We start from the raw sequence: 18,017 nt of genomic DNA on the forward strand, positions 1-18,017 counted from the left end.
GAGTGGGTAAATGCTCACATTCGCTGGTGTTTGGCACGTTGGAGAGGTGTTCTCTTCACGGATGATGCGAAGGAGATGTGTTGCACTGCATGAGGCAAATGGTGGTCACACCAGATACTGACTGGTATCCCCCCCCAATAAAACAAAACTGCACCTTTCAGAGTGGCCTTTTATTGTGGACAGTCTAAGGCACACCTGTGCACTAATCATGGTGTCTAATCAGCATCTTGATATGGCACACCTGTGAGGTGGGATGGATTATCTCAGCAAAGGAGAAGTGCTCACTATCACAGATTTAGATTGGTTTGTGAACAATATTTGAGGGAAATGGTGATATTGCGTATGTGGAAAAAGTTTTAGATCTTTGAGTTCATCTCATACAAAATGGGAGCAAAACCAAAAGTGTTGCGTTTATATTTTTGTTGAGTATAGTTAGGGCTGGATCAGGTGACCCTGAACCATCCCTTAGTTATGCTGCTATAGACGTAGACTGCTGGGGGGTTCCCATGATGCACTGTTTCTTTCTCTTTTTGCTCTGTATGCACCACTCTGCATTTAATCATTAGTGATCGATCTCTGCTCCCCTCCACAGCATGTCTTTTTCCTGGTTCTCTCCCTCAGCCCCAACCAGTCCCAGCAGAAGACTGCCCCTCCCTGAGCCTGGTTCTGCTGGAGGTTTCTTCCTGTTAAAAGGGAGTTTTTCCTTCCCACTGTAGCCAAGTGCTTGCTCACAGGGGTCATTTTGACCGTTGGGGTTTTACATAATTATTGTATGGCCTTGCCTTACAATATAACGCGCCTTGGGGCAACTGTTTGTTGTGATTTGGCGCTATATAAAAAAAATTGATTGATTGATTGATTTATTCAGGGTCCAAATTCTTGGGTGCTGACACAATAACAAATCCACCTGCAGGGGGCAGTACATCAGCAAAACAGCACTGGCCAACAAACCAAACCTATCAATTAAATTAGAATTTATTTTTGCTAAGAATTTGGTCTGAACTATCTTGGGCCAAGCCTCAGTTTCTACAGTTACATCATGATTGATTAAAAGGGGTTGTGGCTTATTGGCTTGTGAATTTGAAAAGTGTGCTTGGCTCAATATTTATCCAACAGACCGTTGAGGGCTGGGAGAGATCCACTTACTCATGTACCAGAAATTACATGTATCCACCAACAGGTGGCGTTGTGATCATGGAACCCACACTATGGCCCAAAACTCTTGACAGCGGACTTCAAGCCATCAAAATTTGCACATTCCCACGTTGGCTCAACTGTGCTGAATTTTCAGGCATAAGCCACGCCCATTATTGCCATTTGCTGTTTTTTTTTTTCAGCACATCCACTGAATTCTGACAAAACTTTGACTGTGTTTTTCACTCTGGAGCCTATGCCAGCAGTCACAGGGCGTGAGGCGGGGTTCACTCTGGACAGGACGCCAGTCTTCACAGGGCCACATACAGACAAACAAACACAGTCACACCTACGGACAAATGTGTTTCCAATCCACCGAACCTACTCATCCAAACACGGGGAGAACATGCAAAGTCCAAACAGAAAGGCCACGGCTGGGAATCAATCTCACAACCTTCTCACTGTGAGGCAACAGTGCTAACCACTAAGCCACTGTGCTGCCCAATAATGTTTCATATTTTGATAAATATGCACACAGGTTGCATCATTAAGCTCTGCTGGAAGAACAGTGAGTTTTGGTGAATTACTGAAGTGTAATATTTCATATTTTGACAAATACACACATCTGGTCTGCCGATAAGACCAGAGTTAAATGTAGCTCAATGTTTAGTCATAAATCAGTGTGTCTTCATTCCTGCTGTGAATCCTACTTTAATTTCTCCAAAATTTGTGATTTGTGTGGATGAAAACGTGGCTGCATAAAGGAGAGACACAAACAGAAGAAAAAGGCTGTTTCGGTTGCACAGAGACACTAAAAGCTGCGTGAATTAAGATGAAAGCGACTGGAACCAAAGAAAAAAAAAAGGAAAAATAACGAAAGTTTGTTCAAACTCTGACCAAAAAAGGTTTTGTTCCTCGTCGTAGTTTAAAATTAATCTGAAACGTTCAAACACTCTTAATGACCTGAAGTCCACAAACAAACAAAAAATACTTCTGTCTGCAGAACCAAAGGCCATTTATTTATTAAAAAAAATTCATCATCTATTAAACTGTTGGTTATTTTTACAATTAATGATTTAGTCTGTAGGGCAGAAAATAAAATATCACAGTTACTCAGAACTCTGACACACATCTTCAAACTGATGACGTCATGGTTCAGTGAAATACTGGTTATCTTCAAGTTAGCTCGTTTATATCCCGCTTGGAGCCGCTCAACCCATTTGACCAGTAGGGGCCGTCATTTGAACAGCGTAACAGATGCTAGCTTGAAGTTGTTGCGTGTCCTACAGTCACACAGTCTTACTGCATGTACTCTTTGAAGGCTGTGACCGTTGAGACGTTGTAAACCCGCGTTTAACGCTGTGCTTGTGAACCCAATCAATTTTTAACCATTAGAATTAGCATCTCTTTCAAAAGAAGATAATCTGGTATAAACCCGCATAAAACTTCTTAAATTAAATAGTCAAAGTCAAATAATTTAGAATTTTTAGCCGTTTTACAGCCTTTTAAAAATCCTGCGACAAATAAACGAAGTCTGCAGCAGGTTTAAACCTGGAAAAGGTGTTTGAAATCATTCTTGGTGCCACTTCAAAATAAAAGCACATGAAAACATAAAATCCTGAAGCTGGCTGGCGTCTGGGGCTGAGGACAATCGTGTTTGAAGGTTTTGGTTGACTGTTCGGTCTGTGCTTCTGACCTTCTTTTGAAGAAGAAACAAACATGTTGGTTTCCAGCTGATGGACGTGAAGGCGATGAAAAATACAAAATACCAGGAATCCATCTGTTTTCTTGTGACCGTACGTTAGGCTCCGCCTCCATCCCTCAGGTGTCATGGTACGGCAGTTGGTAACAACCCGGGCTGTCGTCGTCCGGCGACCAGAACGAGGACGGACGCTTGTGGTGAAGTTCTCGGCGAACGCAGCGTGGACACGGCTGAGCTTTCTGTCGACACTCTGCGTGGAAAACGGCGCCGCAGGCCTCGCACCTGTACACACATACACACACACGCACGCACAGTGTCAGTGAAACAACACAGCTGGGATCCTGTGGAAGGTCAAACATGACCAAAAAGTCCAAACTAAGGTGGGTCCATAAGTATTTGGACAGTGTGGCGTTGCCTCTGTGTTCAGATGAAACAATCAAGTTGTTCTTGTGGTGTCGACTTCCATCAGTAAACACGGCATCTGTACTGTACGTTGAGTAGCTTACCACTGACAAATGACACTTTTCTGCAGAAAACTCTTACAAAGTACAGTTCAGTGATTGTGACCTTTGACCTTTTGACCCCCAATCAAAAGTCACCTTGGCGTCACTATACATAATGCACCTACCGAGTTTGATGTCAATCACACAGTTACAAAATAAGTTACTGTGCTCACAAAAATTTTTACAAAGTACGCGCCAGTGAGTTTGACCTTTTGACCTCAAATCACTGGACTTCTTGAGGTCAATATACCGAACCCACATTCCAAATTTGGTGGTAATCAGGCAGTTACAAAAGAAGTTACCGTGCACAAATTTTTTTTTAACAAAGTATGTGCAAGTGACTTTTGACCCCAAAATCAGAAGGCTTCTTGGGGTCACTACATCTTAACACGTGCACCAGGTTTGGTGAGAACGGGACCCGTACGACTGATGTTATCCTGCATCCAGTCACTCTTTAGAAACGGGAGTTTTCTACATCCAGTCATATGTTTGATGTGAGCGACCTCGAAGGCGTCTCAGAGGACGCCACAAAGCGTTTGTCCAAACAAAAGTACAAACAAACCAAATTTCAGCCAGTAGGATTTTCCACAGTGTGATCATGTAATTTAAGGAAATTGTTTAGTGTAAGAATTGAGAAAATGATCTTCAAATATTTGAAAAAATTAAAAATCTTATTAGGTAAAAAAATAAATAATCTGTCCGTCTTTTGAACCCACTGATCACTGGGTGAGAGGGTACAGGGTCAACCTGGACAGGTCGCTACGCTTTCACAAGGATCATCTTTTTTTTAGATTCAGTTCAGCATGTGTAAATGCAGACGTGTACCTCTTGGTGGCGCTCTCCTGGAAGGGGTAGATGATCTGGCTGTTGTGGCAGAGCTCGCAGATGAAACCTTTCTCTCGACACAAACTGCAGCTGAAGACGTGCGAACTGGCAAACTTGATGACTTTGGACAGGAAGGGGGCCAGCTTCCCGTCAATCACCTGAGGGGGCGGGGCAAAGAATTAAAACAAGTCATCTCAGGCAACAACTTAATTCTTTTTATTTTATTTTCTTCCTTGTTCCAAATGATGACAAACGAGATCAGTGAAGCATCTCTCTTTCTTTGTGGAATTGATGATTCTGCTCTCCTTTCTCTCTGTCCATCCACCTCCACTTCATCCTTCCATCCTCTTCACTCGTTCACCAACATGTTCATCACCTGATTCGCCTCAGCGGGCTTCCTGAGATGATTCTCCTTTAGATGTTCATCTCAGCATTCTCATTTCTTTTCACATCTTTTTCTTTGGGAGAAACCTGCTCACTGCTCCAAATCAGTCCCTCAGTCAAGAACTGAGTACTGAGATCCAAACCAATAAATGACTAAACTAAAATGTCCTCCTAACTGTGGATTCTCTGGAACTGACTCAGCAGGTGACTTCACTGGTGAGAACCGCACTGAGCTGGAATCTGTTGGCTCACAGTAACTGTCAGAGGAACAATGAACCTGAAGTTCTTAAAATGACACTAACCACACACCTGCTTCCTTCCTGATGGAGGAAACACCTGATGAACAGAAGCCGGAGGAGGACCACGTGGCAGTTTGTAGAAAATTCCTCCAGCATGAAAAGTGAAACATCTGAGCATGGAGCTGACATCTGCACAGCTCTGTGTTCCTGAGCATCAGAGAGGAAAAACTGCACAATCTAGGAGAGATGCAAGAACGAGTCCACAGTTATAAAGGAGTGGTTCCACCTGGCACTGTTCTAGGTCTCCCAATTATAACCTCCTCCATCCTATTTGTGGACGCGGAGCACGAGCTGGAAGGAAACACGGACCAAGTTCCTGCCGAGCCAAAGACTCTGTAACGTGTCATAAAACATCCGTCCAAACTCATGAAAGTCCCGTTTTATTTACAGCGGCACAGAGCAGCCATCGTTAGCAGGAAAAATTCTTAAAACGTTCTCGTTAAACAACCTGAGCCTGATTTTCCACAGATTTCTGAACAGGAAACAGGCGAGTGTCAGTCGAGCTCCAAATAAAATTCAACCCGTTTTTTTAGTTTTTAACATCATCTTCTATTTTATCTTATTTCTACACTTACATTGGGGCTATTTACAGCATGTGACATCGGTCCTTAAGCAACTAACTAGCTAATTTCTAAGAAGATGTTTGATATGAACCCAGATATTAGGGGGGAAAAATGAGTAAATACACCAGTAAGCTGGTTGTATTTCTTAGGGCACCGTTTTAACATTTAATGTGCCAAAATTTTGTAAAAGAACTTGTCAGATAGCTAACCTGTTTTCACTGTCACAGATTCCTGAAGTTGTTTAAAAAAAAAAGACAAACACAGCAGTCCTTAAAAATGATTAAAGCGCTCAGAGGCTGATAGCAAACAATGTTTTAATTTGATGACTGTTATAAAATAGTGGATTTATCTATTAAACAACGCCCATCAGGTGACAAACATCAGCTGCTTGTCGCCCTTTGCTTCTGTCGCTTCAGGCTAATATGACCGTTGGACTACTGACAAAGTGCTCATGAGATCAGCCAACATGTACAGGTATTATGTAGGACCAAATACTTCAAAATGTACTTGAAAAGTACCAAGAAGGGCGCGGCATGGGGATGACGGACGAGTAACATTTTTCAGTAATCACGACATAAACACGTCTGTATATGACGGGGAACGAACACAATCCAGATCACATGATTGATGTGTCCCAGCGGCTAACAGTCCCAGTCAGGCCGGTCCAGCTTGGTCCACATGACGAATGTGTCTCCTGACAGAAGCTGACAGGCTCAGCAATTAAAGAACTCTAGAATCAAACGACTGGCACAACTGGTTTGGGCGGCTGCCTGCTGCTTTGAGGCATAATGGGAAACACAGACTGAGACGGACGGATAGAGAGAGTGACAGGAGTAAATAAAAGTAGGGACAGGATGACAAACGGAAAACGACAAGCAAATCCAGGCCGGCCTGTGTTCAATAAAACCCGAAGCAAAATTATTTTATTAGCAACCTCAACACAAACTGCATCGCAGAGTCCAGCCACGAACGACTGCAAGAGTTTAGCAAGATACAGTTTGATTATGATCCATAAAGTCTTTATCGAGTTCTTGCATAAACATTTCTGCCCCAGAGTGGCCACAATTAAAATCGAAACACACCCAGTGTCCAAGATATCCGAGGTCTTAGTGAAGTGACCTGATGGACCAACTTTCTCTGTGATACACAAAGTCTTCGCCAAGATACTATGTTCACAAGGCTTACAAGACTCTGCCCCCTGGTGTGTCCAATGTTGAATTTGTCAGAGGTCTTAGCGAGATGACCTTGGTTTTTAAGTTTCACCATGATGAAAAAAGTCAAGATGGCGACTGTTCCGCAGAGTCATTACCAGTGGTGGGCACAGTTCCGATAATCCGATCATTATCAAAGATAATGTTTTCATTATCGGATTATCTTTTCAGATAACTTTGAAAACCATTATCGGACTAATTATCTTCCGATAAATTTTTGTCCAATAATTTTTAGACCATTAACGTGGTAAACAAAGCTGAACAGCTATAAACTCTTATAAAATTTAAAATCAGTTGAACACCTACCTCTTAAATGTTTTGTAGCAGATGTGTAGTTCTACCCTCTGCAAACAGAGGAGAGCTACTTTAAGAAGAAACCGCTCTATCCTCTGCAGGCAAAGGAGAACTGGTCACCAAAAAAAAAAAAAAAAACCTCATTTCTTTTAACCCCATACTCGTACACGGGCAATATCACCCAAGTCATCCAGAGGCATACATTTTTAACTTATGGTTCAAATTTTAACCAAACTAATTTCAGACAAGTTATTTAAATTAACATCACGTCTGAAGTTTTATAAAGTGAAAATATCAGATATATGTTTTAGTTTTAAAGTACTCGTAAACTGGAGCTTCCAGCAGGGGGCAGGATGCTCAAAGACAGAAGTGCTGACTCGTTTGGGTCTGTCGTCGCTTTTCATGCTTTCAGAAGCGATCGTGGTGTTAAACTCAAAATCAGCTTGTTAGTAGTTGCAAGTGTACCGGAGACAATACTGGAATTTATCGGTTATCTGTAACTTCCGATACATTTTTGGGTGGTTTATCGTTTTAGCTTTATCAAAGATAACTTTTTAGTTATGTGATTATCTCTTATCAAAGTTAATTTTTTGGTTATCTGTGCCCACCACTGGTAACATTACTGCAAACGTAATGACTCTGGGATGTTTTTTAGGTTGTTTTTTTTTTTTTTTTCCTCTATTCGCTTTACACTCGGACAGTGTCGTCAAGTGAATGTTTTTTTTTTCTTCCTGGAATCTAGAAAAAAAAAATCAAGATTGTCATCTTTATCTATCTAGAGTTAAGACATATCAGAACTCAATTTTAACATCTTTAGTTTGAACTATCCCCAATTTTTTAATTTTTAATATTTACCTCAGTTTCAAAAAAGAAAAAAAGAGCTTCGTAAATGTAACAGCTGATAATTTACCGGACTTCTGCTTCATTTTGTGGACTGTATTTAACATAACGTCCCAGAAACCATCAGAAATAACTCCCAGGTGCTCACTTCCGCCCCCCTCTGAGCCGCTAGACATCGTTGTTGTTGTTCATTCGGCTGCTCACGGTTTTTTTGTTCAGGGTCGCCACAGTGGATACAGCCAGATCCGCATTGGTAATTGGCACAAGTTTTACGCCGGATGCCCTACCTGACGCAACTCCGGTTTCACCTGGAGAAACACACACAGCCGCTGGTGTTCCAAAGAGGTCCCCCATTCAAGTACTAACCAGACCCTGCCCTGCTTAGCTTCTGAGACCTGATGGGATCAGGCTGACACAGAGCAGACCGGCTGCAGCCACTAGACATCGTAATCCGTGTAAAATGACATTTAATAGCTGCTGACCTCCCCCCCCCCCAATCTACACTTATATCGAGGTACGAGAACACCGCCTCACATGTGCCTTGAAACGGGCACAGATGAAATTAAACTGATATGAATAAATTCATTTCCACACCTCTGCTCAAGTTCAAAGGTCAAATGTGCTTGAATGGCCCCGCTAGCTGCATGTTCGATATCTCAGGAAGTGGTGAACCAGTTTCACAGACACGCCGTAACCAGACAGGAATTAATTTGGAAACAATTTAATACATTTTTTGCTGAATGAAATCTGAATTTAAATGTTTGTCTCTTCCTTCATTCTTACTTTATGACATCATAAAGGAGTTATTTTTTAGTTTGGAAACATTTAACAAATGTGAAGCACAATCAGAGAACATGTTCAGCACCGGGACTGAAACCAAACTAGGCCTCTGTGTGCGTCCGCAGGCGTGGCTAAGTCTGACCAGAGAGGTGGGGCCAACATGAAGGGAATGGTGGCATGTCGCTGCGGGAAGCTGCTGCACTGACGCACTTTAGGTTGGCCGCTACGCTGAACGGCGCCAACAATGAAGAGGAAAAGTAAGAGTAGCCACAGAAAACGGTCTTAGACAAACACATATGGCTCCACAAGTGATCCAGGTCCTAATGGGGCCGTATGGGGTGGGCGGGGCTGAAGAGACCCGTGCGGTCCAGGTCCTAGTCGACGAGCTCAGTCTGACCTCTGAGCCGTGACAAAAAAAGCCACATTGATTAAGAGCGCCATTTTGTTTGGGAGGACAATGAAAAGAAACAAGCTCGTTAATATGGAAAACCAATTAAGAGGCAGAGTGCCTGAGAATGTTCGGGGGGGGGGGGGGGGGGGCGACACCAAATCATCGGCTCAGACTTGATGAGTAAATCATGAACTGTGAACAACACGCATGTGTGCTGTGTGAGGCCAAAGGGATGCTGGGAAGAAAAGAGGGATGTCACGCTTTGTTTTTCTGCCTGTTGATTCTGAATGTGACCAATTAGAGGAGCAGAGAGGGGGAGAACAGGAGGAGAGGAGGAGGAGGAGGAGGAGGAGTGGGAGAACAGGAGGAGGAGTGGGAGAACAGGAGGAGGAGGAGGAGGGGGAGAACAGGAGGAGGAGGAGGAGGAGGAGGAGTGAGAACAGGAGGAGGAGTGAGAGAACAGGAGGAGGAGGAGGAGTGAGAGAACAGGAGGAGGAGGAGTGAGAGAACAGGAGGAGGAGTGGGAGAACAGGAGGAGGAGGAGGAGGAGGAGTGGGAGAACAGGAGGGGGAGGAGTGAGAGAACAGGAGGAGGAGGAGGAGGAGTGGGAGAACAGGAGGAGGAGGAGTGAGAGAACAGGAGGAGGAGTGAGAGAACAGGAGGAGGAGGAGGAGAACAGGAGGAGGAGTGAGAGAACAGGAGGAGAAGTGGGAGAACAGGAGGAGGAGGAGGAGTGGGAGAACAGGAGGAGGAGGAGGAGTGGGAGAACAGGAGGAGGAGTGAGAGAACAGGAGGAGAAGTGGGAGAACAGGAGGAGGAGGAGGAGGAGTGGGAGAACAGGAGGAGAAGTGGGAGAACAGGAGGAGGAGGAGGAGGAGGAGGAGTGGGAGAACAGGAGGAGAAGTGGGAGAACCAGAGGAGGAGGAGGAGGAGGAGTGGGAGAACAGGAGGAGAAGTGGGAGAACAGGAGGAGGAGGAGGAGGAGGAGTGGGAGAACAGGAGGAGGAGGAGTGAGAGAACAGGAGGAGGAGGAGGAGGAGTGAGAGAACAGGAGGAGGAGTGGGAGAACAGGAGGAGGAGGAGGAGTGGGAGAACAGGAGGAGGAGGAGGAGGAGTGAGAACAGGAGGAGGAGTGAGAGAACAGGAGGAGGAGTGAGAGAACAGGAGGAGGAGGAGTGAGAGGAACAGGAGGAGGAGGAGTGAGAGAACAGGAGGAGGAGGGGAGAACAGGAGGAGGAGGAGTGAGAGAACAGGAGGAGGGGCGTAGAACAGGAGGAGGAGGGCGAACAGGAGGAGGAGGAGGAGGAGGAGGGGGAGAAACCGGAGGGGGAGGAGTGAGAGAACAGGAGGAGGAGGAGGAGGAGTGGGAGAACAGGAGGAGGAGTGAGAGAACAGGAGGAGGAGGAGGAGGAGTGGGAGAACAGGCGGAGGCCGGTGAAGGAGAACAGGAGGAGGAGTGAAGGAGAACAGGAGGAGGAGGAGGAGAACAGGAGGAGGAGTGAGAGAACAGGAGGAGAAGTGGGAGAACAGGAGGAGGAGGAGGAGTGGGAGAACAGGAGGAGGAGTGAGAGAACAGGAGGAGAAGTGGGAGAACAGGAGGGAGGAGGAGGAGGAGGAGTGGGGAGAACAGGAGGAGAAGTGGTGAGACCAGGAGGGAGGAGGAGGAGGGAGGAGTGGGAGAACAGGAGGAGAAGTGGGAGAACAGGAGGAGGAGGAGGAGGAGGAGTGGGAGAACAGGAGGAGAAGTGGGAGAACAGGAGGAGGAGGAGGAGGAGGAGTGGGAGAACAGGAGGAGAAGTGGGAGAACAGGAGGAGGAGGAGGGGTGGGAGAACAGGAGGAGGAGGAGTGGGAGAACAGGAGGAGGAGGAGTGGAGAACGGAGGAGGAGGAGTGGGAGGAACAGGAGGAGGAGTGAGAGAACAGGAGGGAGGGGAGAACAGGAGGAGGAGTGAGAGAACAGGAGGAGGAGGAGGAGGAGTGAGAGAACAGGAGGAGAAGTGAGAGGAGTGAGAGAACTGAGGAGAAGTGGGGAACAGGAGGAGTAGGAGGAGTGAGAGACAGGAGGAGGAGGAGGAGGAGGGGGAGGACAGGAGGAGGAGGAGGAGGAGTGGGAGAACAGGAGGAGGAGGAGGAGGAGTGGGAGAACAGGAGGAGGAGGAGGAGTGGGAGAACAGGAGGAGGAGGAGGAGGAGGAGTGGGAGAACAGGAGGAGGAGGAGGAGGAGGAGGAGTGAGAGAACAGGAGGAGGAGTGGGAGAACAGGAGGAGGAGGAGGAGAACAGGAGGAGGAAAAAAAGGAGGAGGAGGAAAGGAAGAGGAGTGGGAGTAAAGGAGGAGGAGAAAATAAGGAGCGGGAGAAAATGAGGAGTAAAGGAGGAGGAGGGACTGTGTCCTTGTTCTGAGTCACAGAGAGACACTTGAAAAAGACAAGCTGAAAGGATGAAAGAAAAGACGGGCCACTCCATAATGAACATAACTACAAACAAAAGAACTTTTCACTCATTTGTGGTCACTTTCCCCTGACCTTTGACCCCCATAGTGACATGCTGCTGCTGAAAGGCCACAGTCTGTTTCTTTTTTCTGATAGTTGCTCTCGAAACGTCCCACTAACAGAACATCACCCAAAACCCAGCTGGTTTTATCCTGGTAACATCAACTCATGTTTTAAACATCTTGCACATGTGAACAGGTATTACTGAGAGTCTGAGTGAGGAATCAGAGTGTCTGGGTTTGTTTGTGATTGTGAGTTGGAATCAACTATCGGGGAGAGATTGTACGGTTTGTACGGCGTCAGTCACAGTCAGTCAGAGCTGCGTGTCGTCAGAGCGAGCTGAAAAAAGTTTGTACCTGAGTTTTCAGAGGTGGTGTTTGTAGTTGCCATCTGCCACGCCAGTGTTTGCCAACCCGGACACCTCAACCGGCAACTTAGCCCCGCGACTGGACAGCAACAACGTCCGAGGCCCAACGTGGTGAATTCACTGAGGCCGCGCGCTGCGTCATTAGAGCCGCGCGTCACGAGTGCCACTTCCCCGAGGCCTCGTGCAGCCACCGCGGATCCATCAGCGCGGAAACACCGAGGCCGCGCGGCACCAGCGCAGTGCAGATCCATCCCGGTGACAAACAACGCAGGCTGTTAACTTCGGCGATCGACAAGCTGCCCATAAGCCGACCATGGGGCCTAAGAAGGTTCTGACAGCGGAGGAAGGTGACGATATTAAAAAATCTCTGGACTTTCTATCAGAGGAGATTTCTGTTGTGAAGCAGCAACAGAAATCAATCATGGATCTGGTGGAGGAGGTGAAGGCATTACGGCTCCAGAACGCCGAGAAAGACTGGCATCTGGTGCAGCTGGAAAATAGAGTGGCTGAATTGGAGCAGTACACCAGAATTAACGACGTCATCATCACAGGTCTTCACATCAAACCACGGTCCTACGCACGGGCGGGTAACAGATGAGAGCGGAGGGGAGCCCAGTGAACAGGAGGTCAGCTCTGTGGAAAAACAGGTTGCTGATTTCCTCCTATCTAAAGGTATAGAAATGGATTTAAATAACATTGAAGCGTGCCACCCTCTGCCCCGGAGAAATGACGGTGATAAACGAACCGTCATCATGAGATTCATCAACAGAAAACACAAAACAGCACTGTTAAAACAAGGAAGAAAACTGAAAGGGACAACGTATTCATCAATGAACATCTCACCAAACAGAATGCCGACATCGCCAGGAAAGCACGCTTCTTAAAGAAACAGGGAAAAATCCAGCACACATGGACTTCAAACTGTAAAATATTCATCAAACTGAACGGATCACCAGAACAAGCAAAAGTCATGGCAATAAGGAACATCGAGGAGCTGGACAAATATGAACAATAGTGTTTCTTAAAGCGAGGATCTGGACAAATATGACCAATAAGGTATGAGGACACAAACACATCACAACACCATGACACAGACCAGAGGAACCTATTCATCTACTACCTATTCATCTACATCTGGAGACAAGAAGGATATAACTCAAAGGATTGCTGATCATGGAAAAGTAGAACTGAGAACATTTAAATACACAGACCACAATGTACTGGACTTGGAGCACGATATAGACCCGGACAATAATTTCTTCTCAAATATCAATGACAGTTGTTGCTATTATACAGATGAACAGTTTAATCGGATCATTAAAACGGATAACAAATTATCAATAATCCATTTCAACAGCAGAAGTCTATATGCAAACTTTAACAACATTAAAGAATATTTAAGTCAGTTTAAAAAATATTTAACATAATTGCTATATCAGAAACATGGATCAATGAAGATAAAGGAATGGATTTTGAACTGGATGGATATGAATTTAATTGTGTAAACAGAAAAAATAAGAGTGGAGGAGGAGTGGCTGTGTATGTGGATAAGAACATGGATTATAAAATAGTAGACAATATGACAACTGTGATTGATAACTTATTAGAATGTATAACTATTGAAATATGTGAAGAAAAAAGCAAAAAATGTATTAGTCAGCTGTATATATAGAGCACCAGGATCTAGTATTGAAACATTCACTGACTGTATGGAAAAAATGTTCTCAAAAACTAATCAAAAAACTGTGTTCATTTGTGGTGACTTAAATATTGATCTGCTCAATCCAAATAATCATAAAATAACAGATGAATTTATCAGTATAATGTACAGTATGAGTTTATATCCAAAAATCACCAGGCCAAGCAGAATTACATCCCATAGTGCCACCTTAATTGATAATATATTCAGCAATGATATTGAGAATAACACTGTGAGTGGATTATTAATCAATGACATTAGTGATCATCTACCAGTTTTCATCGTTTATAATAGAAACCATCGGCGGAATCAGCCAGAGGAGAAAATAAATACAGGCGAGTGCGGACAGAGGAAACATGAACACACTAAAGAAGGATTTACAGGAGCAAAACTGGGAAAAGGTATACAGTGAAAGTGATGTGATAGTGCATATGAAACTTTTTTACAAATATTTACATCATTATATGATAAAAATTGTCCAATTAAACAAGACTACAGAAAACAAAAATCCAAGCTCGACCATGGATGACAAAAGGGTTACGAAATGCATGTAATAAGAAAAATACACTGTATAGAGAATTCATAAAACTAAAGACCTAAAGAGGCAGAAAATAGATATAAGAAATACAAAAATAGATTAACTAATATTATACGGGTATGTAGGAAGGAATATTATAGTAACATATTATATAATAACAAAAACAATATTAAAGGAATATGGGATATATTAAATAGCATTATCAAAAATGGTAATAAAAACAGAGTTACCCTCAGTATTTCATTGATAATAATGTCAAGAAGGAAATAAGGATGAGGTAGTCAACGGTTTTAATCATTTTTTTGTAAATATTGGACCAAGCTTGGCAGAAAAAATTCCCGATTCCCAATCTGAGGATTGGGATAATAATCTTATAGAAAGAAATCCCTGTTCAATGTTCCTCACAGCAGTGGATGGAAATGAAATTATAGGACATTGTGAATAATTGTAAATATAAAACATCTACCGATTTAAATGAAATTGATATGGTGGTGGTAAAACAGGTCATTGAATGGATTGTAGAACCATTAACATACATCTGTAACTTATCATTTCAAACCGGTAAATTTCCCAATCAAATGAAAATAGCTAAGGTTGTGCCGCTGTATAAGACTGGGGATAGACACCACTTCACAAATTATAGACCTGTTTCTTTGCTTCCACAATTTTCCAAATTATTAGAAAGTTATTCAATAATAGATTAGACAAATTCATAAATAAACATAAATTACTTACTGATTGTCAATATGGATTCAGAGCACATAGTTCAACATCACTTGCATTAATAGAATCAGTTGAGGAGATTACAAACGCCATAGACCACAAATTACATTCAGTTGGAATATTTATAGACCTTAAAAAGCCTTTTTGATACAATTAATCATGACATATTAATCAATAAACTTGAACAGTATGGGATTAGGGGGTTGGTGTTGCACTGGGTGAGAAGCTACTTAAGTAACAGAAAACAGTTTGTGAAGTTGGGGGGAATATACATCATCATGCTTGGGCAATGCTTGTGGCGTCCCACAGGGGTCAGTATTGGGTCCAAAACTGTTTCTAATTTATATAAATGATATTGTCAATGTTTCCAAAATATTAAAATTAGTATTATTTGCAGATGACACAAGCATTTTTTGTTCAGGGGGGGGATTTGCAGGAGTTACTGAGGAGGATCAGTATAGAAATGGGAAAATTGAAAATATGGTTTGACAGAAACACAATTATCATTAAACTTAAGTAAAACAAAATACATGTTATTTGGCTATTGTAATACAGACATACAGGTTCAGTTACAAGTCGAGGGGGTAGATATTGAAAGGGTACATGAAAATAAGTTTCTGGGGTGATAATAGATGATAAGATAAACTGGAAGACTCATATAAAACATATACAAAGTAAACTGTCAAGAAGCATTTCAGTTCTGAACAAAGCGAAACATATTCTGGACCAAACTCACTCCGCATTCTTTACTGCTCACTGGTTTACCATATTTACAGTACTGTGCAGAGGTATGGGGTAATACTTATAAAGGTACAACACAATCACTATCAGTAATGCAGAAAGAGCTATAAGAATTATTCATAATACTGGCTATAGAGATCATACAAATCCACTATTTTTACAATCCAAATTCTTAAAATTCACAGACTTGGTTCATTTTCAAACAGTACAAATTGTGTATAAAGCAATAAACAATTTACTTCCAGCAAATATTAAAAATATGTTTTTTTAACAGATCAGGGGATTACAGTCTGAGGGGGAAATTTAATTTAAAGCATCAGTGGGCACAAACAACATTAAAAGGTTTCTGTATTTCTGTCTGTGGGGTGAGGATGTGGAACAGATTGGGAGTGGGGCTCAAGCAATGTCCAAGCATGACCCAGTTCCAACAGCGGTACAAAAATATGTTTTTTTCTGGGTATAGGGAGGAGGAAGGGTAATGAGGGTTAGGGTGTTTTTGTTTTTGCTTCGGCTTGTAAATATATAGTATTTTGTATGTAAGTAGGTATGTGTAGGTGTATATTTATGTTTGTGTATATATATGTGTATATATGTATATGTGTATATGTGTATGTATATGTGTATGTTGATGTGTGTATATATATATATATGTGTATGTGTATGTATATGTATATATATATATATATATATATATTGATATCGGTTTAGGTGTGTAGGAATCTATGTGTATATGTGGCAAAGGGTATTACTGGTTGTGGGAAGAAGGGGTAGGGATAAATAAGCTGATGCTTCACCCTACCCCTTTTCGGACATGTTGGGTACACAGTAGGAACTTTTTTGTTGTTGTCTTTACTGATCTATCTTGTAATTGTTGTTGTATCAAATGTTCGAAATAAACAGTTTTCATTCATTCATTCATTCAAACACTGAACAGGAATTAGACCGCACCTGCCCACAAAGATTCTGACACATTTACACCAGAGTTTAGTCAAACCCCCACGATCCTAAAGAAAAGCAAAGATCGAACCGTGGAACATCATCCTGATGAGCTCCGAAATACCACCCACTACTATCTTATCCAACATCACCAGGGGGTTAGGCCAGGCTGCATTAGCGACCACCAGATCTCTGCATTGGTGACCACCATGCAACCAACAGACCTCTGTCTCATAAATTAAAAAAGTCCTTTCTGCAGGGTTGTGAGGATTTGTGACCGTGTTATCTGAGCATTGTGAAACAATCTGAAAACAATGCTCTACTTCTTTTATTTAGTACATTTCCATATTGAAACAGTCTCTCACTGACAACCACACCTGCTCCTAATCCATCATCCACATCTCTGGGATATCACACTGGCAAAAACAAAGTCACTGAATTGATCTGGTGAATTAACTACATTTTAACCACTTTGTCCTCATTATCTGCCCTTTGAATTTGGTGATTTACGGCATGGTGGACTCATTTACCCACCTCTCTCCACTCTGTGGTACATACTGAGGCTTGTCCAGAGTTTAGGAATGTTTAGTTCTGTGCCTATGATGAACTTTATTTACAACATTTCTTTCAACAACAACAATGGATAACAATGATGAGGAGGCCGCCAAACCTGTCCACCAGCACACTCGCGTTAAAATAACAACCACCCCACTCCAGAAGATGGGTTAATTATGTTAACTAAAGGCTGCAGGTGTGTTTGTGTACTTTTACCTGCTGGAGGTCGGCCATGGAGTACAGGTGGACGTGCTGCAGCAGGTACTCTCGGGGGAAGATCCTGCGAACAACACGAGAAACTCGTCATCAACGGCTCCAAATGACATCACAAGCGCTCAGCTGTGTGTTTATGTTTGTTGCATCCTCACAAGTATAGGCGTGTGTGTGTGTGTGTGTGTGTGTGTGTGTGTGTGTGTGTGTGTGTGTGTGTGTGTGTGTGTGTGTGTGTGTGTGTGTCTCAGACGTTGGAGGGCTCCCCGTTAAATCCTGACTGAGCTCTGAGTGGCACCAGAACACAAGGACCATGTGTGAATGTGTCCCTCGCTGCGATCAGTGCCACCGATGATGTTCACTGTTGGCTCATAACCAACGTACATACATATATTTTTATATTTATTCATATACCACAAATTTCATAAATTATTTAAACAACTATTAATTATTTTAAAAAAATAACTGCAACTTAACAGATTTTGAAAATAATCAATTTGCTGCTCAGTCAGCTGATAACACAAATAGTAACCCCCCCCCCCCCCCCCCTTGGAATAATCCTGGCTCCGCCCCTGTGAAGGCATGTCAAGAAAAGTACTTAAAAACTACTCATATTAAATACACAAATCCAGGTGTGACAATATTTGTGTAACAGCTGCGAGTGTATTTACAGATACACCTTTGATTGAGTTTGTGTGACTCAAACCGTGGACTCAGGCTTGCGGTGTGAATCACATGTGCACACAAACCCCGTCAATCTCACCGCAAAGCAAACCCAAGGCGTGTTAGCGCTCAAGACAGCGCTTACTTCAGCAGGGTTAATGAGCAACAG

At 43.1% G+C, this 18,017-nt stretch overlaps 1 protein-coding gene across 1 annotated transcript in view; it reads right to left on the reverse strand.

Moving 5' to 3' along the window:
• Positions 1-2,162: 2,162 nt before the first annotated feature.
• plekhm3 (pleckstrin homology domain containing, family M, member 3) overlaps positions 2,163-18,017 on the reverse strand; it is a 44,284-nt gene continuing 28,429 nt past the window's right edge. Inside the window, exons 5-7 of the mRNA XM_034186499.1 lie at positions 17,192-17,255; positions 4,165-4,322; positions 2,163-3,118 (exon numbers count right to left, since the gene is read on the reverse strand). Of these exons, the coding sequence (XP_034042390.1) occupies positions 2,956-3,118; positions 4,165-4,322; positions 17,192-17,255 (385 nt within the window). The 3' untranslated portion in view covers positions 2,163-2,955. The remainder of the gene's footprint in view (positions 3,119-4,164; positions 4,323-17,191; positions 17,256-18,017) is intronic.

Source organism: Thalassophryne amazonica, chromosome 14 (genome assembly GCF_902500255.1).
Source record: "Thalassophryne amazonica chromosome 14, fThaAma1.1, whole genome shotgun sequence".
Lineage (NCBI taxonomy): Eukaryota > Metazoa > Chordata > Actinopteri > Batrachoidiformes > Batrachoididae > Thalassophryne > Thalassophryne amazonica.